The sequence below is a fragment of the Bombina bombina genome, chromosome 6 (assembly GCF_027579735.1).
Source record: "Bombina bombina isolate aBomBom1 chromosome 6, aBomBom1.pri, whole genome shotgun sequence".
In the NCBI taxonomy this organism is placed as follows: domain Eukaryota; kingdom Metazoa; phylum Chordata; class Amphibia; order Anura; family Bombinatoridae; genus Bombina; species Bombina bombina.
This window is the reverse complement of record NC_069504.1, coordinates 708,750,570-708,775,365: the sequence shown is the minus strand read 5'-3', so window position 1 is coordinate 708,775,365 and position 24,796 is coordinate 708,750,570. Positions and strand designations below refer to the sequence as shown.

Below are 24,796 nucleotides of genomic sequence, written 5' to 3'. Positions count from 1 at the left end.
AAAATACCTTCACTGCACGGCGCTGACCTCGTTTTCATTATACAAACTAAAGTAATAGCCCTAATTGATTTGCAATTGTTTACCGCTACCACATTCCATACGTATTCGTAAGTGTTGTGGTTTTGGCAGTCCCTCCCTATATGGGCGTGGTACACATCACCCCGCCCACTTGTGGCAGCGCGGGCGTGGTCATCACTTACCTAAATAAGCTACGTGTCAGTAAAGGTTATCAGTAGCTGCCTTTGTATGTGGGCGTGGCTATAGGCGACTCCACCCTCGAACAGGTGTCTGTGGGTGGGTCCTCAGTCTGTCAGTCGGTGCAGGAGAAGCATGAGCGGGGAGCAAGACTCGGAGGGCAGGTAACTAAAATGGGCCATAGGGGTAGGCAAATGGTGCACATCTTGTAACCTAATTGGTTCAGAGTAGTTGGGGATCCTCAGGTAGTTTACATTATGTTTCCTATATGCCACAACATACACACATACAAAAAATAACACACCCACATTGTATAAGGGCCCCCATATGCTTTAATTATCCTAGAGGAAAAAGTAACTTGTCTGTTTCTAATACCAACCTGTAGCATTACAAATGGTGAGCTGGAGACACACGTACCTGTTTCTGGATATTCAGGATTTGCTTCTCTGCAATATGAGACTCTTCTTAACCAGGATCTCATTGTGTCTTCACTACAACCTGCTCTCCTTTTACAATCACTGATGTTGTAACTCATTGGCATTTGTATATAATGCAGTTGTTCCCTTTAACTGTTTGTTTTCTTATCTTCAGGTTTTCTTTCTAGTTTCTCGCTCAGAGTTTAACTTATGAATACAAAAATAATACTCTACAAGGCAAACACACTCACAAAATACACAGACCATATGTACTACTTATTTACACAGATAAATACAAAAACACAGCTGATAACACATGAAAAATATAACATCGATTTTTGATTATGATATATTTTGAATTAATCTCATTCATGACTTTATTGCCCCTGTAACATCTTGTGGCAGTAACCAAGTTCCTGAGTACCTATTTGTATTGTAACATCTTATTGCAGTAACCCATCTCCTGACTGCCTTATTGCCCTGTAACATCTTATTGCAGTAACACAACTCCTGAGTGCCTTATTACCCTGTAACATCTTATTGCAGTAACCCAGCTCCTGAGTGCCTTATTACCCTGTAACATCTTATTGCAGTAACACAACTCCTGAGTGCCTTATTGTCCTGTAATATCTTATTTCAGTAACCCAGCTCCTGAGTGCCTTATTGTCCTGTAAAATCTTATTGCAGTAACCCAGCTCCTGAGTGCCTTATTGCCTCTGTAACATCTTATTGTAGTAACCCAGCTCCTGAGTGCCTTATTGCTCCTGTAACATCTTATTGCTGTAACCCAGCTCCTGAGTGCCTTAATGCCCTGTAACATCTTATTGCAGTAACCCAGCTCCTGAGTGCCTTATTGTCCTGTAACATCTTATTGCAGTAACCCAGCTCCTGAGTGCCTTATTGTCCTGTAACATCTTATTGCAGTAACCCAGCTCCTGAGTGCCTTATTTCCTGTAACATCTTATTGCAGTAACCCAGCTCCTGAGTGCCTTATTGCCCCTGTAACATCTTATTGCAGTAACCCAGCTCCTGAGTGCCTTATTGTCCTGTAACATCTTATTGCAGTAACCCAGCTCCTGAGTGCCTTATTGTCCTGTAACATCTTATTGCAGTAACCCAGCTCCTGAGTGCATTATTGTCCTGTAACATCTTATTGCAGTAACCCAGCTCCTGAGTGCCTTATTGCCCCTGTAACATCTTATTGCAGTAACCCAGCGTCTTAGCTCCTTATTACCATTTTTGCTTCTGCAATATATTATAGCAGTAACTCAGATCCTGTGTTCCTTATTGTAAAGTAACATCATATTGTACTAACTGATCTACTGAATTCCTTGTTACCTGTAACTTTTTGCTACGTAATGCTTCTTATGTTAAATATTGAGTATATCTTTATTTAGAGTGATTAAGCATCCTTCGTTAGCAAGTGATGAGGGTGTCACCTTGTACACACTGGAGCAGTATGTTTGAACAAGGTGGAGTATCATGTAAGCGTAATGGATGAACGAGGTTCAGGTTAATTATTTATAACTTGTTCTTAAATCATAATTGGGTATTTGGCAGTTTGTTTTTTGAGTAAGATGTAATAAGGCCCTGAAGTTACTGGGTTACTAAAAACAAAATAACAGGAAGGATTAGTCACCAATGAGCTGGGTAAATTCAATAAAATGTTACAGGAGCAATACGGCATGTAGGACCTGGGTTACTACAATAAGATGCTACAGCGGCAATAAGGCACTCAGGAGCTGGGTTACTACAATAAGATGTTACAGGGCAATAAGACACTCAGGAGCTGGGTTACTGCAATAAGATGTTACAGGGCAATAAGGCACTCAGGAGCTGGGTTACTGCAATAAGATGTTACTTGGACAATAAGGCACTCAGGAGCAGGGTTACTGCAATAAGATGTTACAGAGGCAATAAGTCACTCAGGTGCTGGGTTACTGCAATAAGATGTTACAGGGCAATAAGACACTCAGGAGCTGGGTTACTGCAATAAGATGTTACAGGACAATAAGGCACTCAGGGGCTGGGTTACTGCAATAAGATGTTACAGGGCATTAAGGCACTCAGGCGCTGGGTTACTGCAATAAGATGTTACAGGACAATAAGGCACTCAGGCGCTGGGTTACTGCAATAAGATGTTACAGTTTAATAAGGCACTCAGGGGCTGGGTTACTGCAATAAGATGTTACAGGGCAATAAGACACTCAGGAGCTAGGTTACTGCAATAAGAAGTTACAGGGCAATAAGACACTCAGGAGCTGGGCTACTGCAATAAGATGTTACAGGGGCAATAAGGCATTCAGGAGCTGGGTTACTGCAATAAGATGTTACAGGGCAATAAGGCACTCAGGAGCTGGATTACTGCAATAAGATGCTACAGCGGCAATAAGGCACTCAGGAGCTGGGTTACTGCAATAAGAAGTTACAGGGCAATAAGACACTCAGGAGCTGGGTTACTGCAATAAGATGTTACAGGGCAATAAGGCACTCAGGAGCTGGGTTACTACAATAAGATGCTACAGCGACAATAAGACACTCAGGAGCTGGGTTACTGCAATAAGATGTTACAGTCGCAATAAGGCACTCAGGAGGGGGTTACTGCAATAAGAAGTTACAGGGCAATAAGACACTCAGGAGCTGGGTTACTGCAATAAGATGTTACAGGGACAATAAGGCACTCAGGAGCTGGGTTACTGCAATAAGAAGTTACAGGGCAATAAGACACTCAGGAGCTGGGTTACTGCAATAAGATGTTACAGGGACAATAAGGCACTCAGGAGCTGGGTTACTGCAATAAGAAGTTACAGGGCAATAAGACACTCAGGAGCTGGGTTACTGCAATAAGATGTTACAGGGACAATAAGGCACTCAGGAGCTGGGTTACTGCAATAAGATGTTACAGGGCAATAAGGCACTCAGGAGCTGGGTTACTGCAATAAGATTTTACAGCGGCAATAAGGCACTCAGGAGCTGGGTTACTGCAATAAGAAGTTACAGGGCAATAAGGCACTAAGGAGGGGATTACTGTAATATGATATTACAGGAGCAATATGTCACTCAGGAGCTGGGTTACTACAATAAGATGTTACAGGACAATAAGGCACTTAGTAGCTAGATTACTGCAATAAGATGTTACAGAGGCAAAAAGGCACTCAGGAGCTGGGTTACTGCAATACGATGATACAGAGGCAATAAGGCACTCAGGAGGGGGTTACTGTAATATGATATTACAGGAGCAGTATGGCACCCAGGAGCTTGGTTACTGCAATAAGATGTCACGAAGGCAATAAGGCACTCAGGACCTGGGTTAATGCAATAAGATGTTACAGGGGCAATAAGGCACTCAGGACCTGGGTTAATGCAATAAGATGTTACAGGGGCAATAAGGCACTCAGGAGGGGGTTATTGTAATATGATATTACAGGAGCAGTATGGCACCCAGGAGCTTGGTTACTGCAGTAAGATGTCACAAATGCAAACGGCACTCAGGACCTGGGTTAATGCAATAAGATGTTACAGGGGCAATAAGGACGATGATAAATGATGTATCTGGATTATTTGATATTTTAAAGGCAACAAGGCACTGATACAAACTGATACATTGTTTTTTCTCTAAAATCAGATCTGCTCTGGATCTGTGTCAGGATCTTACTGAATGTATGGAAGCTCTTGGTCTTTTCTTGGGAAACAAGTTCAATGAAAGTCTAGAATTATTACGGCCAAGGTAAGGAGATAACACGGATGTCATATTTGCAAGGATTTCTTGGGTTCCATTTTCCTCTAGTAATTGGTGACACATCCACAGTGTAATTATATTTAACAGCCCCTAGTATACTGAAACACCCTGCAGCTATTGATACAAGATAGCGTATGAAAGATAGGTATTTAAAATATGTACACTTCCCCAGGGAGATTTTTTGCTAGAGATAAGAGGGGTGTTTGGAATATGAATTATACCGTTTACATAATAAGGGGGTGAAAACCAATCTGCTACAACCTTTGCATTGTGACCCTGACATAGTCATGGGATATGGTACTTGTCGGTACCACAACAGGGTGACTGCAAAACAAAAGTTTTGTTTTTATATGACATGGTCTGTAACTCCCACCACTACTTTGTTCAGCTCTGTTTTATTTTTTACAGGGCTAAAGACAGCATGTACCATAGCCTGGTGTTTGCCACCATCTTGGAAATGCAAGCAATGATGACATTTGAGCATGATGATATTGTCAATGCAGGACAGACAATGAAACAGGCCCAAGAAATATGCCAGAGGTTGGTGAATAGTCTCTTGAATATTATACAGTTTTATTACTTATTGTAATCAGATTTAGTGTGGGCTACATCTTCCCATTTTGTTTGTCCTTATCTTCACTTGCCTTATGGTGTGCACTTCACCTGAGCTCTCCTCACATTCGCTCCACATTACATTTTTATTTAAACTTTGTTTTTTGTTTTTTTAATTTTCAAAAGAGCTTTATTTTGATACTTTAGACATACACATCATAAGTTGAATGTACATATACATCAAAGGTGTTACAGTAAAATGCTTTGTCACAATAAGCCTTTGAAAAAACTGTAAAAAGGTGTGAGACACGCTTATGAACATTCATATTATCACTGGAAGGAACCATTTAAATGCAGTGTATGTTTTCATTGTTCCCCAACTTCTGGTTATGTAGACCACTCTTGGGTCGTAACATATTTATTGGTGATAAAGAGAGACATGGGGGGAAACTGGAGTGAAGCGAAATCAACAGTTATAGTATGAGAAACATAGACCATATGTGTTTTAAGTCTAAATCATGCTTATAAATTTTAAAGCTGAGCCACATATATGTAAGGGATGAAGCTTATTATGGCGTAAGAATAGGTTATGGGGGATAGCTGGGTTATTTTCAAATAATCATGGGAATATTATGTATGATCTGAGGTCAGGGGGCTAAAATGATATATCATGTTCAGGGATTAATTCTTAAGCAGTTTTATTTTTTATTATATAGTAAAATTTCTATCTCGCTGGCAAGACTATATATAGATGAGTGGAAATGAAATTAGGAAGCATTAGTTATACACTACAAAAGGAGTGTGGGGGTATACTCCAGGTTAGATCTTCTTTTAGTGCTTTCTGGGGTATATCTAACTAACCTTTTATGGAGAGTGGGGAGAGACGTATAAAAGGTATCTTGAAGGCCAGATTTGAGAGGAATATGGGTTATATATTAGTAGGTTAGATCTGCAAGAAAGAGAGAGGCACAGATTGCTACTTTATTTTCAAGGTATATTAGTTTATCTTTTGTTGATCAAAACGAAAGGGTTTTGTGTGACCTATGCCATTGTGCCTTGTTTGTCTATTACTGTGCTGCTAAAGTAGTTATACATATAGTGGCTCAAACAACCAAACAAAAATACCTTATTAAATATTTACATTAAAATATTCTCAATACATTTCTAAATCTATCGTCATGAAATTGAACATCTCTCTCTTATTTTTATTAACGTCCATCCAATTTGGCCTCGGATAGCAGCGCTCATCAACAATCCCCTAGTCTTGCTAGTTTACTCCGATCATCCAACAGACCGACAAGCTACACAATGGAAGTACTGATGCGTATGTGTCCCCTAATAAAAGAACGATAACAAACAAGAAAAAATGAGGAAAAACAAGAAGTGTATCTTTAACTTATAGAAAAACTTCAAACCTTCAGCAGCTCACAATATAAAGTTAGACATGACTCTTATGAATGTTACCATAGTCCATTTTATACATCGATAGCTAGAGGTGTCTGCTGCTCCGGTGAGCAAAACCAGCCGCATGCTGTCTAAGAGGGCCATCTGCAGGCTACCCCTCACCTCTCTTGGGGAAAAGATCGCTGCAGAGTAGGCAGAAAATATCATGTTCATTGCTGGCTTGGGATATGATCTTGGATCTCCTCACCACTTCGTCTGGCAGCTGCGATGTGGATGCTGAGAGGTTGTGTTGATCTGCTATCCCTCCTGCCGTATTGCACATAATCCTCTTCTCGCCTTCCTGGGGATTCTGACGAAGGCTTCTGTTGAAGCTGAATGACGAGGCTATTGTGTTTCTTTGCAATGCCAGCAGGAGAAGGCAACAGCGATGAGAAAGGTCTCATGTGAGGTTCCTTGCGGGTTTCTTTGCTGCGCTCCATGAGGGCTTTCTGTAATGGCGGATGGCCATGCTGGATCTCCGGCAAACCCCGTTGAGTCAGAGACGCTGTAACAACAAGATTCTCTTTTCCTGAGGGCTTGTGTAGGTTTGCTTGCATGCGTTGAAGCAGATAGTTATACGGTGCCCTATCTATTAATTTGGAGGAGCTCAATTTTCCTTAATTGATTATCAGGCTGCAGTATAAGACACACTTCAGCCATATCGGGTGTCTTCCGAGGCAACAAGAGAGAGAAAATGCTCCAATACTGCTGTCCCCAAATAAAGCTTTCTTTCCCGTTATTGTTATGAAGTCAAGACATTTCAGCAAGTCGGATTATACCGACAGCACTGATACCCCGTTTCTTCTCGGGGGGGGGGAGGTGTATGCCTGACAGTGGGCCGCCGCCCTAGGCCTCTTTGTTCCGATCTGATTCCCCGGGTTCATAAAAACAGACAAGAGATCAAATGCCGGGTCACAGAAAGTGACTTTGTGATGTCTTAATATAGTGAGATGTTAGTCTTGCTGTTTGTTAATAATAATCGGCAGATTATCAATATTTCTGCCGGAGCCTTCAGAAGATGCGTCCTAACCAGAACGCTACACGGACACGCCCCCCTATTTAAACATTTTTTAAGTCTCCCTGATTTCTCTTCAGTCTATTATTCTAATGTGTTTTTTTTTTTTTCTCATGCTGGAATCGCTCCTTGAAACAAAGTGCTCACATGTCACATAAATGTAAATACAGTGGGATTGCATGACAGCCCTAGCACTATGTCACTAAAAATTAACATTGTCATCTGATGCTGTCTTAAACAGCTATACTAATGTTATTAAAAATATTTTGATACAACTCTAATATCCTCTCAGTTACTATTTTAGGAAAAAGTTTCTTAGTCCCAGGGCATGCATAGAATTATGAAATTGTCAAGCTGTAAACTATTTGTCATTAATCTTATGACTGATAAAGCTGAAAGTTCAAAATATAGTACCATTGTTTGGTTATGAACATGTTAATTAAAGGGACACTCAAGTAAAAATTAAACTATCATGTACAGATACACTCACTTTTAAACAATGGCAAGCTAAAAACAAAACAGCAAATAGATCCAATGTCGGTTCCTTTCTTTGCCTCTTGGTTTAATTACCACCAAGCTAGACACTTTATTATATCACATAGATGCAAAGCTGACTTCTTACGACCCCCAACACAGTTTGAGCAAGCGTGCATAAAGGAGTCAAAATCCCTCAGATCAGTCTCATCACTATACAGATTAGTTTTGGAGAATAGATTTCCAAAGCTACCTTCATACACAACGGGGTGGGATAGAGAGCTGGACACAAACACTTCACATAAGGATTGGCTTGATAGATTTAAAAGGCTAACGCGGTCTGCACATTCTTCAGGGGCGAAAGAAACCAATATAAAAATATGTATGAGGTGGTATTTAACACCGGCAAGACTCAAACATATATATAAAACAAACTCAGGCACCTGTTGGAGAGGTTGTGAGCAGGTGGGGCATATGAAACATATTTGGTGGGACTGCATACCCATTAAGACCTTCTGGGTAGAAATTTTTAACAATATCAACCAGGTCCTACACACACAACTAAACCCAAATGTGGAGGTCACTCTGCTTCAACACATACCTCAAATAACATGTAAAATACGTAGGCAGTTATTCCAAATTATGATAAATACAGCAAAACAGATGATCCCCAGATACTGGAAGTCCTCCAAAACCCCTGATATTAATGATTGGAAGAGATTAGTTAGCAAAGATTTGATGTTGGAAAGGTTTCATTACTTGCAAGTGGGTAATTTGGACTTCTTTGAAGATATGCTCTTCTTATGGGAGTCTTTCCAACATGGGCACAATTGAGAATAACCCCCTTTTTTAGACACAATTATGGATATAAATGGAATTTAGCTTTCGGTCAGGGCACGCTGGGTTCACTTATTATTATTTATTTATTTATTTAATTTTTATTTACTGTTGTTATATTTCCTTATTTTCCTGTATTTTTTTTGATAAAAACTGTTCGTATCTTATTTTATTGCGCACAGTTGAGGCGTATACAATTTGCAATGTTATAAAAGGTCATCTGTTAATAAGCACAGTCCTATATCTTAGAAACACAGGCTCCCTATACTGTATGCATTTCTAGAAACTTTCATTAAGTGGGATAGCCAAAGACTTAAGCTCAGATGAAAAGAGACAATTGCACATGGACTGCATTTTGACCTGCTGAAGGCCTTTGTAACTTCAGGTCACGGGCGTATAAGTGCCACAGCTGTCCTTAAAGAAATACTGTAGTTACGCTGTTTTCTTTCTTTATTTTTTGGATTTTGTTTGTTTTACACTCTGTTGATGTGAAAATTTAATAAAAATTGAATATATAAAAAAAAAAAAAATTAAACTATCATGATTTAGATAGAGCATGCAATTTTAAGCAACTTTCCTATTTACTTCTATTAACAAAATTTGCACAGTCGTTTTATATTTATACTTTTTGAGTCACCAGCTCCAACTGAGCATGTGCAAGAATTCAGACTATACATATATGCATTTGTGATTGGCTGATGGCGGTCACATGATACAAGAGGAGGGGAAATGGAAATAACTGAAATTTGTCAGTATAAAATCTACTACTCATTTGAAACTCAGACTAAGTGCTATTGAATTTGTCTTTTTATCATGTATTTGTTGATTATGCAAATCTATCCATTGGTGAGCGTTGTTCCATACTCACCTGACCCCGATTTTGAGGAGAGATGGGAGGAGTCCCCTCTTGAGCAGTTGATGGTCGGAAGTCTCGCATAGCTACCCAGGCCCAGTCTCTGATGCCGCAATCTAACTTTGCTGTTTCTGGGACCTGGCCTCAGAAGGAACATTCACAGTGGGAGCGCACACACATAGAGCTGGTGCGAATCTTTCTCCCCAAAAGATTAACCTGTTCACAACTTAAGAAGCCGCAGCACAGTAAGCCACCATGCTGGAGAGCTCCCAGGACCCCATTGTAGCTTGAGAGTAGAGAGTACGGGTCATACCGCAACTCTTGAACTCTCGCCACTGGGATAGGAAATTTTTCTCATCCTCATTGCTTACTCCATGAGACTCTGCTGCAAGGCGCTGAAACGACAAGCTGTAAATCTGAACAAGGGAAACAGCAGCTGCAAACCTGAGACGCAGGATGAAGTAGCTGAGGCCAGTCCCCCACATAAACTCAGATAAGTACTTTCCACATTCTCCACATTTTTCTATAAATTGAAAAGGGAAAAAAAAAAAGCTCAAATTCTTTATATGGTACTGGATACTGCTAGAGTAATCCAACTAGAATCTGCCTGAAGATAATTTGTTCACAGATTGAAGAGCTGGATTCTTGATTTTCCTCTAACGCTTTTAAAACTCGATATAGGATAACCATAACTGCCCTGGTGTAAAGATCTGCTTTCCTCTCAGAAAATTCTGAGGATCTGGACTCTGGATACATAATTATGCTCTAATAACTCTATGGCTATTTAGCTTAGCCCTGTCTTCCTCCCTAAAAGGATATACAAACTTGAGCCTTTATCACACTCAAATCTCTGTTTGAATCATTGGTTAAGGATCTGGCATATAGAGACACGCGCAACTTTGCTAACCAAAAACCTATCTAACGAACACGGGACTTTTTCTATGTTCTTGGAAAATTAATACAGAGGATAACAGGAAGAAAGATTCTGGAACCTGAGTTGTCATCTTAAAGCAACGTGCTTACTTAAAACTTCTTGTAAATCTTTCTTGCCTAAAGGTCTTAACAAACTGTGTAGTATATTTGTCAGTTTACCTTAGAGCTGCAATAACTAATCATTATAATCGCTAATAATCGTTTATGAAAATTGTTGTCAACGAATCTCATAATCAATTAGTTGGTTTGCAGTTGGTTGGTCTGTGCACGGCATCAGCTGCTTTACTTCACTGAGCTCCTGCACATGGTATTGTGTTTTATGGTTATGTCCTTAGCCTAAAGGACGTCTACAGACGTTTTACTTTTCACTTTTTAGGACACTATAAGTTTACAACTACTCCTGGCGTATGTGCAACCCAGAAATAATAGGAGTCATCATGTGGATTGTTTATATTAAATCATGTGATTTGGGACCATGCTTTGCATGATATAGTGCCCAGCTTGTTATTTACACCTAGCCCCTAGATTGATGGGACTTGTTATTTTAATTGATGTGCACTATTATCTGTTTGCACAATTATTAGGGGATTGCTTGGTATTGCTAATTATATGTGCTGTATAGACAGGTTTTGTCCTGTTATTGATATAAAGTCCTTAGCGCTTTTTTTTTTTTTTTTTTTTTTTTTTTTTTATAATAATAAATTGTGATATGTACCAGATTCAACCTCTAAGTATATATCTGTTATTTTTCCCTTACCTTATAGCTGATTATTTACCATTGCATATAGATATTCAAGATATTTTTTTATTTTAGAATGAAGTCCAGGCTTACTTTGTTTAGAGGCCCCTTGCCAAGTAGAAAACACTTAGCGGTGAAGAGCTAAAAAAGATACATTTTCCACTTTGGCGAAATTGACAAAACCCTAATTATACATCTCAGACTCCTTAACACCATCTGAGCACCTGTTCTCTGCTGTAGGCAACATAGCTTGCAAAAATACATTTTCACATGTTGACATTTTTGCATTTCATTGCAAAGTTCCAAAAGTGAATAACAGAATGTGATAAACAGTGATAGTCTACATCTTTCTAGTTCTACCTCTTTTCAAACAGTTTGTGGTTTGGTTTTGCTTAATTATAAAAAAAAAAATCTGCTGCTTAAAAATTGGACAAACAGTTGTGTTAATGTAAAGTTTTAGTCTGAAGTTTAAATTTGTTAGCACTCAGTATGTCTATTTTATTTAAAATATAGAAAACAATTATTGATTCATTTTTTTTTTTTATCCGATTAGTCGAAAAAATAATTGGCCGATTAATCGATTATGAAAATAATCATTAGTTGCAGCCCTACGATATTGTGGTCTACTGCTGTAAGGTTGTATACACCAACATAAATACCGGGCCACTTATGTACTATTTCTATTTCAGCATCTTTAAACATTACACTTTTTTTCTTTTTGACATTTAGTGAGAGTATATACTAAGTAAATCAGTAGTTGGTCCCGCATATAATTGGTTAAATATACTCATTACTCTAACAAACCAATCAGTGCAATAACTGTATCTGTCCCGTAAAAAAAAAAAAAAAAAAAAGTGACTTAGTATACTGGAAGTTTTAGACTGCTAGGTCCCGCCATATCTTAGATGTGTTAATACTCTTAGAATACAAGGTCACATATATATATTTTTTTCCTCTAACTTGCTGATATCAAAATATCCATGTCATATGAAGTTAAGTAACGATAACATAAATTAATAAATCAGGCTCAAATGGTCATGTTACACTGATTGTCACGAGGTTTAAGTATATTTGTATTAAAGGGACAGTAAAGTCACAAAAAATATTTCATGATTTAAATAGGGCATGTAATTTTAAACAACTTTCCAATTTACTTTTATTACCAATTTTGCTTTGTTCTCTTGGTATTCTTAGTTGAAAGCTAAATCTAGGAGGTTCATGTGCTAATTTCTTAGACCTTGAAGACTGCCTCTAATCGGAAAGCATTTTGACCGTTTTTCACCACTAGAGGGCGTTAGTTCATGTGTTTCATATAGATAACATTGAGCTCTGTCAAAAGAACTGAAATAAGGAGGCAGTTTGCAAAGGCTTAGATACAAGGTAATCACAGAGGTAAAAAGTATATTATTATAACTGTGTTGGTTATGCAAAATTGGGGAATGGGTAATAAAGGGATTATCTACCTTTTTAAACAACAAAAATTCTGGTGTTTACTGTCCCTTTAAGGTAATAGGTAACATATACAGTTTAATTCATGCTGTACTACTAATACGCTTAACAAATGTTATATAGTGAGGTATGTCTTTTAGAAACTTACGGCACACCTAGACTTTAATATTTTTTGATCCCTCAGAAGCCAAACTATTTATGTCCTAATACAAGTGTTTAGACCTATTATTCTTAGTGCTCTAATCTACTTATCTACTAAGACTAACATACAGGACAATATAAGATAGCTAAATCTGAATAGTTACTAGGGACTTGGAAGAAAGGAGGAGGGATGGAAAGTAAAATCAATTTATCCAGGCACCTTACACACCCTTTATTATACGCTTAAATTAAGCCCACTTATTTATATCTCACATTCATTTTTTCCTGTTCACATTTTTTATATTATCTGGTCTAATTGAAGACCGTAATCACATTTCCACCTATTCACTCTCTCCTCACTTATTGCACCTTTTATAGCACTACTTCTCCATATCACACACTTCACCTATTTGTTCTATTACAAAAATCCTAACCTCAGAGTATTAATGTAAAGCACTATATTGTCACTTCAATTATTTTTCTCTCTAACTTTTCTGGGCTTATCAGGTCTCTAGTTGATGGATAAGTTTTTATTAACTAGCAAAGTTAACCCTTTCAACATGCCCCGAAAACCAAGGGATAAGAAATCTCGCAATAGTCTTGGCAGCCCTGAAATAGGCATTGAAGATAAGCCATCTAGTATCAATTCTACCATCGACACCGATATTCTACTTAAATATCCAACATCTTTATACAACAATTTGAAGGTATAAAAAAAGATTTTACATCTCTAACTAATGAAATTAAGGAATTCTCTAATAGGCTATCAGGCATAGAAAATAGAATTTCAGATATAGCCGATCTTCAACATTTCCAACAAGACTCTATAGATCATCAAACTAAGACACATTCTTCAATCTCGTTTAGACGAACTAGAAGATGAACACATAGAAATAACCTAAAAATAGTGGGGATACCAGAATCTACTGAGTTTACAGATCTCATGAACTTTGTCTCTGTTCTACTACCTCAAGCATTAGGACTAACAGCAGAATCAATCACACTTACCATAGAAAGGGTTCACAGATTAGGATCCCCCAAGACAAAAGATAACTCACAAATACCAATAATGGTAAAGTTCTTGAAATATCAGGACAAGCAGAAAATGTTGGCGTCATATCGCCAACTAATGTCTTTCAATTTTAAAGGGCCAGTATAGTCACCAGACATATTTGTCTTAACCAAAATATAAAGCATCCAATACGCTAACAGCACATAGAGTATATTTTTAAAAGTAAATGACTTTTATAAATTTTACAAAGAGTTCTTGCTCCTGTTATGTGAGCACCGGGAACTCCCTAAAGAAAAGACTGAGCTAGGAGCAAAGCTAACATGCCCCCCCCCTCCAATCAGATCAAATATGTAAACGTGCCTTGAACGGCAATATACTTTCCACTGTTGCTGTGGTGTAGGGGGAGGTATATGGCATTGCTGGCTGCTGAGTTTAGCTCCAGATGCACATTATTTGCGGGGACACTGCCTGTACAGCTGCCATTTGAGCACTCTACCTTACACTGTTGCCTGTGGAGCTCCTGTCAGGGCTGATCTCCGGTCTTGCTGCAGCATGTGTCTGTCTTTACTATGGCTCGTGCTCTATGCTCTGCTTGTCAGTCTCTCTCTGCAAGGGCCACAGCATCACATGGGTTAACTAGCCAACTTGCACCTAACACATGGGACAGGGAGGACGGCACATAATAGATAGTATATTCAGCACAGCTCCGCCCACCAACATAAATTTTACTCACTGCAGGAGTTAGAAAAAACAAACGGCAGAGCAGAGATACGTGCCAGAATAAAGTGACTCAATACTGGAGGCTGTGAAATGTATAGGCCTCAGTGAGTGCACACAACAGCTCCTGATATATTATATGTATAATTGTCCCACTTGTCTTGTTTTGTTTATACATTTATTAACTCTGCCACAAGCACTGAAAAAAACTGTGCACTGCTGAACACGGATGTGCATTTTATGAGCACTGGCCTGTGTTCACAATAGCAGTGATGTCATTGCGGGGGGTGTGATGTGCTGCAGGGAGAGAGACAGAGTGGCCGTGTGGCCAGAAGATACTGTTTGGGGCATGGAAAATATTTATGAACATAGGAAGTGATATATACATTTTGCCCAGCAAAACATAATTAACTATGTCTGCAAATTAGTTTAAAACGTATTCGTGTTCTGGGTAAACTGTTCCTTTAATAAAGAACGTGTCCTGATATTTCAAGACTACTCCGTCGATACACTCAATTAAAGACGTATATTTGCTCCTCTCTGCACACAACTAATCAATTTAGGATTTAAGGCTACTATGATCTACCCAGCCAAATTGAAAAAAATTCATAATTCTAAAGTCATTATTATAGATAAAGTAGAGGAAGTGAAGCAATTTATAGATAATGCTAAATTATGTCTCAAGGAATATCTATCCCAAAACTTTTATGTTGGATCGTTCAATGTGGTTTTTACTTCCCCCCCCCCCTTTTTCCCCTTTCTTTATCTTACTTTTTTTTTAAACAGAAATGAAGAATACAATTAACTTCCTTTCATGGAAAGTGGGAGGGATCACCTCTCCAGTCAAGAGAAAAAGAATAGTCCAATATCTTAAAAAAAATTCCCCAGATATTGTGTTTCTTCAAGAAACACATCTGAACTGCCTTGAGACAGACAAATTGAGATTTGGATGGATAAGGGAGGTTATTACTGTCCCAGCAGTAGGGAGGAAGAGAGGAGTGGCATTTCTGTTCAATAAAAACCTGTATTTTAAGGTGATTTCTCAAACCCAAGACAAAGAGGGTAGATTTTTAATTTTAAAAATTGAATCTCAAGGATCTATTTTTACCCTGTGTAATTTAATTTAAATGCTCCCAAAGAGTGCCAGCCGGCCTTTTGGGAAAAACTGTTTGCTAGATTAATAAACTTTGTTGATACACAACTGATAGTGGTGGTGGTGGGGGGGGGGGGGTGGATTTCAACAGTGTGTTCAATCCTTACTTGGATCACCTTAATACTTTGAATGTAAAGAGATATCAAAAGGAAGCAAAGCAAGTATCTAATTTTGGAGGCTTTAGCACCAAGATGAGAGATCATTTTCTTGCGAATCTAAGTCGCTTAAAACTTTCTTAAGAATTTACATGTTGCTGATTCATGAATCCCTCCTGAGTGCTGAAATCTCTACTAAAATAATGAATATATTAATTTCAGATCATGCAGTTATATCCCTCACTATTCAAATAGCTCCAAATTGGGGGGAAAAACAGTGCATAAGGTTTTTCTTCCCATCATTTTTATCCTCTAATATTAATTTTAGAAATTGGCTCTCTAATAAATGGAGAGAATTTAAAAGCCTAAATATTAACCATCTCCTGAAAACAGAATTTTTTGGGAGGCTGGGAAAGCCTTTCTTAGAGGTGAGATAATTGCTTATATGTCCAAAAGGGAAAAAAAAATATTGATAAAAGAGATCTCCATCTAGCTAACCAAATGAAAAATAAATATGCTAAATACATAGAAAACCCTACTAGAATTTACTGGTTGGCTTATCAGAAGGCTAAAACGGAGATGGAGGCTTTTTTTAACCAACAATCAATACAAGCAGACATTTAAAATAGTGCAATATTCAACTGGTATACATCAAAGTCTGCAAAATTCTTGGATAATTTAGTGGAGTAGAAAAAAAAATAATTACATTGGAGCAATCACAGTTAATGGGTTAACGTATAATCTACACAAATATATATTCTGACTCAATTCAATATGTTCTTCCAGAAGTTATATGTGCCTAATAATATTAAGAACGCTCTGGGGGAAACTTAATCTACCTAAGATATCATCAGATCAATTATCAATATTAAACAGTGACATTACATTAGAAGAAATTAGACAGGCTATCCATAAGCCAGCCAATGGTAAGGAGGCCCAGATCAAATACTGAATTTGACAAAGGCTTAGCTAGCCAATATCCCTCCTCAACACTGACTATAAGATTCTAGCTAGCATTATAACTAACAGATTAAAATTAATCATAGGAGATAAAATATACACAGACCAAACAGGTTTTATGTCTGGCAGGACATCACAGAAAAATATTATACTAGCTATGCTGCTAATTGAGCACTTTTCATCCCAACTTAAAAGTAAGACACACATCCAGAATGATTTTGCACTACTTAAGATTGACGCTGAAAAGGCATTCTATTCCATATCATGGGATAATTTATTTACATCACTAGAGAAATTCGTTTTTTCAGGCTGTTTTGCCAGTTTTATAAAACTGATTTATCAAAATCTGATTTCACAGTTAAGCATAAATGGAATCCTCTCACCAAGCATAACATTATATAAAGGAACCAGACAGGGTTGTCCTTTCTCACCTATTCTATTTAATATTTCATTAGAACCTTTAGCTGTATTGTGTAGGAAAATTTTAGAGGGCATATTAATTGGGGGAAAAAATATTTATTTTATCCTTATATGCAGACGATGTTCTCTTCTACATGGGAAATACTAAAACAAATATACTCCAACTTTTAGATATAATCTCTGAATTTTAGTAAATTTTCGGGTTCTAAAGTCAACCTTAAAAAATCGGAAATACTCTGGATCATGGATCGTGTAAAAGAAAGACAGTTTGTTGTCAATCCCTTTTATGCAAGCTGATGGAAAAATGAAATATCTCGGTATAATTTTATCTAACAATCCGAATGAATGGTATGATCTTAATTTCTCACCATTATGGCAAAAATGTTCACTTCACCTTCACAATTGGGCTAGGCTTCATATATCTCTTTCGGCTAGAATCTCCCTTTTTAAAATGATTATATTCTCAAAAATATTATTCGTGATCCAAAATATTCCATTCTTTCTGCAAGCCTAGTATTTCAATAAACAAATTGTCACATCTTAGAAAGGATGGTGTCTTTGCTCTGCCTAATATCAAGTTTTATAATTGGGCATCTCTGACCAAGATAGCATTGGACTGGCTCTGATTATATTACTAACTATATAGAAGAAGAAGTCTTAGTTTTACCATACTCTCTTAGAGCTCTCTTACATCTTAATAAGATCAATTCCGATAAAAAGAGAATACCAAAGTATACTATTAATAACCTTTTCTTTGCATGGAATAAGGTTTGCAAATTTCTTCACATAGATAAGATTATGTCATTCTATCTCCCAATTTTGGGTAATCCTGAATTTGAAATTGCTCTTAAAACTCATGTATTCAAAAAAATGGTCACAACTTGGCCTTAAGTTCATAACTCAATTAACTGATCCTCAGACCAAAATGGTTAAATCATTTGAATCATTAATGCTAGAATTCAACTTAGAGAAAAAACAATTTTTTGCCTACCTACAGGTTAGACATTTTATATTGAGTCATAGACTGTTAGATCAAACCCCTGGTCTCTGGGGGACCTCAATACCATTATCAATCGTTTTAGTTCTGGAAATCACCCCATTTCTATGATATAATATCTCAGGACGCAAAAGATAAAATGACAGGTCTTTTTCAACAATGGTGCATAGATATTCGAGGCCTTAATTCTGAATGTTTTAGCAAGAGTTTCTTCAACGTAGCCAAGTATACCAAGGCAATTTCTTTCAGAGAAGCACACATAAGAATATTAAACAGATCATATATCACTCCAAAAAAAATGGCCAAATGGTACCCTCCGGGCAATAATCTATGCTCCAGATGCAGTAAGTTGGCAACAAATCTACTTCATGCATTTTTCCTGTGTCCTAAACTTCAGAAATTTTGGATGCAAGTTACCTACTAGCTTAATAGATTTCTTCCCACTAGAATTAAATTGGATATTAAAGAAGTGTTCTTTTTGGTTGCTCAAAGATACTTTCAGAACAAACAGTTAATCAATTTGGCTATCCTAGTGGCAAGACAAATTATTTTGAAAACCTGAAAGGCTCCAACTATCTCTGCTTTTATTAAAAATATGCTATTTCAATTAGCAGTTGAACAACAAGACCCAATGATATATTTAGATAACAAATGAAAAGTTTTTCTATTAGAATTGGAGAAAGTTATTTTATCACTCTCCATTGAGACTCAGCTGCAAATTCTGGACCCATTTTGTGCCTCCCCTCTCTTCCTCCAATTGTTACAGTTGGATTGCTATCCTTCAAATTGGCAACAAATTTTGCTATAGTCCTTCTTTTTTTTTTTTTTTCTTTTTTTTTGTCTCCCCGTGTCTGGTTACCCCTTTTTTTGTTTGTTTGTTTTATGTATGCTTATGTGCTGCATTTGCTTGTTTAGACTAATATCTAATTTCTTGTTCAGTTATAAACGATATGACAGGATTTGATTATAACAAGTGTATAACGCTCTCTTGAAAGGATTCTGTCAAATCTCATCATTCACGTTTTTGTAATACTTTTTTCTTTTTGTTTGCTTGTATGATTGTCGTTCAAGCTCATGCATTGCATTTGCTTATTCAGAAAATCTTCCAATTCCTGGTTAATCATAAATGATATGGTAGAAACTGACTTATGGTAATATGAATATTGTTTATGTTGAATGCATCCTGTCAAAATTAACAATGTATGTTTTATCTTCTTTTTTTTTTTTAAATCATATTTTATTGGATTTCATAAAAAAGAAAATAAAATATATTACATCATAAGAGCAATGCAATAACAATAATAAGAAAAACAAAAACAATACAAAAACAAAATGGGAAAAATAACAATTATGACAATTATGCCTCAAATATTGGCGTTTATACTGTGCATGATCCTACTTTATCAATGCCAACAGCTGATTACACCTTGAATATATTTTAATAAAAAAAAATACCAGGCATGACCATAATACCTTGAAAATTACCTTTTAACATAATGGTCTAATCAATACTTTATCGGTACCAAATGAAAATTCAGCTTTTGAAAATACACTAACATGACCATAAATTTCCTAGACCTTATCTCCCTCCTCCCCATTTCATTTCCAGACACAAAAAAAAAACCCCCAAAAAACCTCCTCTCTCCTCACCCCCATCCCGCTCGACGTATATAACTCCTCCCCTCAGTCCATCTCCCTAAAATTGGATACCCAGAGCGGGGGAAACTCCCCATGCAGAACTAAGTCTGCAAAACTCTGCGAACCCAAGAAAGGAGTTAATATATTCTTTTAAACTACCAGTGAATAAGATTTAATTATTGGAAGCCAACTATAGATAAACTTACTGATTCTTTTTCTACATTAAATTGAGTATGAAAAGCTCAAAATTTATTTTGAGCCTGTACATTTTTAAGAAAAAGACAAAAAGAAGGAAATTTAGACATCTGCCAATTCTTAAAGATCATGAATCTGGCTGTAAGTACAATAGTTATAAAAGAATCTATAAATATAGGTTTTATATGCTCATTGATTCTTAATAAAATTACAATGTCAGGGGAGAGTTGAATGGCTGACTTAAATACTTGATTAGCCCAATACTGAATTTTTAGCCAAAATTGTGCTATTTTAGGACACAAACACAACATATGCATTAAATTAGCATTGGGATATAAACAGCAGGGACAACTAAAAATTTGTGTAGGATAACAGAACGCCATCCTGGAAGGGGGAAAATAATATTTATTGATGAGTTTAAAATGAGACTCCTTCCAGCTCACAGGAATTACACATTTATTTACTGTAAGAAAACTCTGGCTGATCAGATCTGGATTTATATCACGGACCATACCTTCCCATCGCGTAGAAACTTTCTCAAGGAATAATGTACCTTGTTTAGCTAGCATTAACTCGTATGTAAGTGATATTGAGGTATTACCACTTCTGAACTTCTTTATGCATATATTAATCTCATCCCACTTGATAGCCCAATCCTCTCTAAGGGAAAATTTACTATAAAAGTGCCTAAGTTGAAAATAGGCAAACATGTTATTCCTCTCTAAGTTAAATTGTTGGAAGAGGATATCTGCGAGATGTAATTGCTGACTATCCGATATTGCTTGGGACACAAATTGCAACCCGTTCTCCTCCCATTTTCTAAAAACCTTATATTGTATTTCCGATATAAACTCTGGATTACCTCTTATGGGTAAAAATTTTGAGAAGGGAGGATCTACTTCCATAATCTTGCAAAATTTCTGCCACGCTATGACAACATTTTTAATAGATGTACAGTTTGATATTTTGGGTGGAAGATGTTTAGTTGAACAATGTAGAATAGCTTTCAGTGAAAAAGGAAAGATATATTGGCTTTCTAATTCAGTAGATGCAAAATTATTAGAATTGGTTATCCAATCGAGCGCAAATTTAACTAGAGTGGCAATATTATATAATCTCATATTAGGTAAAGCTAAACCTGCCAGCCATTTTTTTTGTGACAATCTAGCTAGGGATATACAAGCTTTTGTATGATTCCATATAAATATAGCTAAGTAATTATCCAGTTTCTTTAAGTCAATGTTAGAAAGAAACAGCAGTAAATTTTGAAGCGGATACAACATCTGAGGAAACGCAATAGTTTTAATTAAATTTACCGTAGCCGATATGGATAGAGGAAAAGCAGCCCATACTGCAAGATTGTTTTTAATCTTCTGTAGTAAAGATACAAAATTCAAATTATACCACTTTTGTGGATTCCTATGCAATATTATACCCAGATACTTAACACAATCTACAGTTTTAAAAGGATGATTTTGACAGCTAGACCTAGACTTAGTTATCCACATTAATTCACTTTTCCCGAAATTAATTTTGTATCCTGAGAAAGAGCTGAAGTCAGAGAATATTTGCAAGATTAGTGGAATAGAGAACGCAGTTTTGTCTAAAAACAATAAGAGATCATCTGTGTAGAGAAGGATTTTTAATTTTTGTGATCCTATTGATATACCATTAATATTGTCCCTTAACCAGATCGCAAGTGGTTCTAAAGCGATATTAAACAGCAGAGGGGACAAGGGACATCCTTGCCTTGTTCCCCTTCCTAATAATATTTTGGGAGAGAGTATACCATTAATCAATAAGAATGATATCGGGTTCTTATAGATTTTATGAATAAAATGAACAAATTGTTCCTGGAACCCGAATTTTGCTAAAGCCCTGAATAGATATTGCCACGTGATAGAATCAAAGGCTTTTCCCGCGTCAACTGTAAGAAGTGCTAAGTCTGAGAATGTTCCTTTATTTTTAATTTTATCCTTATTCCACATATAGGGCGCCATGTACTAAGGCGTCAATTTTTTCGCACAGACCGTATTGAATTAACCCGCCGGCATTCGCACCATGCGGATAGAACTTTGTTACATGAATGTACTAAAAACCAAGCCGTAAAATTTTGCGTCTATTGTGTCTCGAAGACAATCGGATTATTGATAACTTTGAAGCTTCGTTCGGCGCAAAAGAGCAAAGTTACAAAGCAGTCTGCGACCTGATTGGTTTAGTTCTTTACCCACGTGACGATCTAGGTGTCATAATCGTCAGACAAGCGGCAACGTCTGGCTGCTGACATGTATAAGAATGTGCATTTTCCCAGAAATCTTAGAATATTGTTTATTTACTTTTCGGTATTCACTTTGACAAGATGGCTTGCTCCGGAGATTCAGCTACTTCTAAGAAGACTCGCAACCCTAATTTCTCTCATAAACAGAATGTTGTACTTGTTGATCTAGTACTCGAATATTATGACAATATTTATGGTAGTCGAGTCAAGCAACCCCCCGACGCTCGTAAGTTTATTTCTTCTTTGCAATCCATTGTTGTCAACCGGTGCCTGTATAGCCCTTCTTCCTCGTAATTGAATCAATCGGGGAAAAAAAACATGTGTAAAAGTGTCTCCATCTTCATTCAGTGATCCAAAAACCAATAATGATACAATAGTAGTCTAGTCCTTTCACTTAAGTACTTCTACCTGGCGTCAGGTTAATACCCCCTATAGTTTTCTATTGTATTCGCTACCTAAATTGTCGTGAAGCAAATCACGCGAAGTTACAGTGAAAGTTGGAGCGGACGGATTAGTTGTAACATTCATAATTTCCGATTACAGCAAATTTACGTGCGATCGAACATGTAGTAAGTGAAAAAAGGCTTCAGAACGATCAGTTGCGTAAAATTACGATAGCTGATGAAAAATAGTGGTTTTTCGATTCGATCGCAGATTGGTAAATACGAGAAGCAGATCGTGAGCGAATTTTGACGCGGAAATACAGTCGAACGGTCACTTCGAAGCTTAGTACATGGCGCCCTTTGTCTAACAACATAACCACTTTGTGAATATTTTTCGAGGAATTCCTTCCCTGTATAAACCCAGTCTGGTCAGAGTGTATGATCTTATCTAACCCTTTCAATAACCTAGCTGCAATGATTGAGGTCAAAATTTTGTAATCTACATTGAGGACTGAAATTGGTCTGTAGGACGCTGGATCTTCTACCTCCTTATCTTTCTTTGGTATTAACGTTATATTAGCTGCTGTAAAAAAGTTAGATATTGCCTTATTTGGAGAATAATATTCATTGTATAACCTTTCTAACGTGAAATTAATTTCTTGGGATAATATTTTATAAAATTCTGCTGGTAAGAAATCAGGCCCTGCTGCCTTGTTTAGTTTTACTTTCTCTATTGCTTTAGAGATTTCTTCTGCTGTGATAGGGGCATTTAATTCTAATAAGTGATCTTTAGATATTTGCGGACATGACATTTTTGACAGAAAGCTCTCTAAATTTAAAACATTTACCTCGGTTTGATTATATAGCTTTTGATAGAAGGTATGGAAAACCTTCATGATATTTTCAGAATCCGTAAACCTATCTTTACCTGCCTTAATTGCTGTAATATAATTCCTACTCTTTCTATTTTTAATTAAATTGGCTAAATGTTTTGCTGAGGTACCTTGAAATCCTTTAATTTTAAGTTTCAATTTGAGTTCTTCATTGGGACTTTTTTTTGAGAAACGCCTCACGGTTGTTTCTGGCATCACAATATTTATTCCAGTTCACTGTACTCCTTTCATCATAATATCTTTGGAGCGCGTTTTTAACTTGATTTGCCATCTGTATTTCGACAATTCTGTTTTTCTTAATCCATGTATTTAAGTATGATTTTGATTTCCCCTCTTAATACGGCTTTAGAGGATTCCCAGAATATTTCTATTTTGTTAATTTGAGAAATGTTAAATGTGACAAAGTCTTTCCACTTTTGTTTTAACCACACTTTAAATCTGGGATTATTAATCCAAAAACGAGGGAATATAAAGTTCTGACTTTTATCTCTAGGTTTAGACAGGGAAGGAAATGCCAGCAAAATAATTGCATGATCAGAAATAATTATGTCCGCGATCTCCGGTTTAATTTTTAAAATAGAAAGGGATTCTGAGAATAGGAACAAATCAATTCTTGAGAATGTTCTGTGTGATTTTGATTCGCATGAGTACACTCTAGAATCCGGGTTCTCAATACGCCAGATATCTAACAACTTAAGTTTTTGACAACATTGTTTTAAACATTTTGCCCGTTTATTATACTCCATTGATTTTTCTTTTGAGTGTCTATCTAAGTCGGGGCAAATGGCAATGTTAAAGTCCCCCCCTAAGATAATATTTTGACTGATGAATGGAAATAGTTTGATTTTGATTTTCTCCCAAAACATGGGAGAATGAACATTTGGCCCATAAACATGGCATAAAACGAAATAAATATTATTAATTACTATATGTAGAATAATAATTCTAGCCTCGGGATCAAGTTCAACCTTTTTAACCTTATACTCTAGATTTGTATGTAATAATATGGCATCTCCTGCTTTCCTATTGTTAACTGGTGTAGCTAAGACCTCTCCAACCCATTTTATTTTAAGTTTTGTTAACGCAGTCTCTTTTAAATGTGTCTCTTGCAAGAAAGCCACATCTGGATGGTGCTTGGCTAGAGATTTGATAATAAGTTTACGTTTTATTGGCGAGGTTATGCCTCCTACGTTCCATGAGAGAATTTTAAGATCTTTATGCATATCAATGGTCATTTGGGATCTGAAGGAGAATTAATTTAACCTAGAG

The 24,796-nt window shown here is 36.8% G+C and overlaps 1 protein-coding gene across 1 annotated transcript in view; it reads left to right on the top strand.

Annotated features, from left to right (window-relative positions):
• Positions 1-306: 306 nt before the first annotated feature.
• Positions 307-24,796, top strand: part of LOC128663510 (tetratricopeptide repeat protein 39A) — a 224,509-nt gene continuing 200,019 nt past the window's right edge. Inside the window, exons 1-3 of the mRNA XM_053717871.1 lie at positions 307-359; positions 4,237-4,338; positions 4,759-4,890. Of these exons, the coding sequence (XP_053573846.1) occupies positions 331-359; positions 4,237-4,338; positions 4,759-4,890 (263 nt within the window). The 5' untranslated portion in view covers positions 307-330. The remainder of the gene's footprint in view (positions 360-4,236; positions 4,339-4,758; positions 4,891-24,796) is intronic.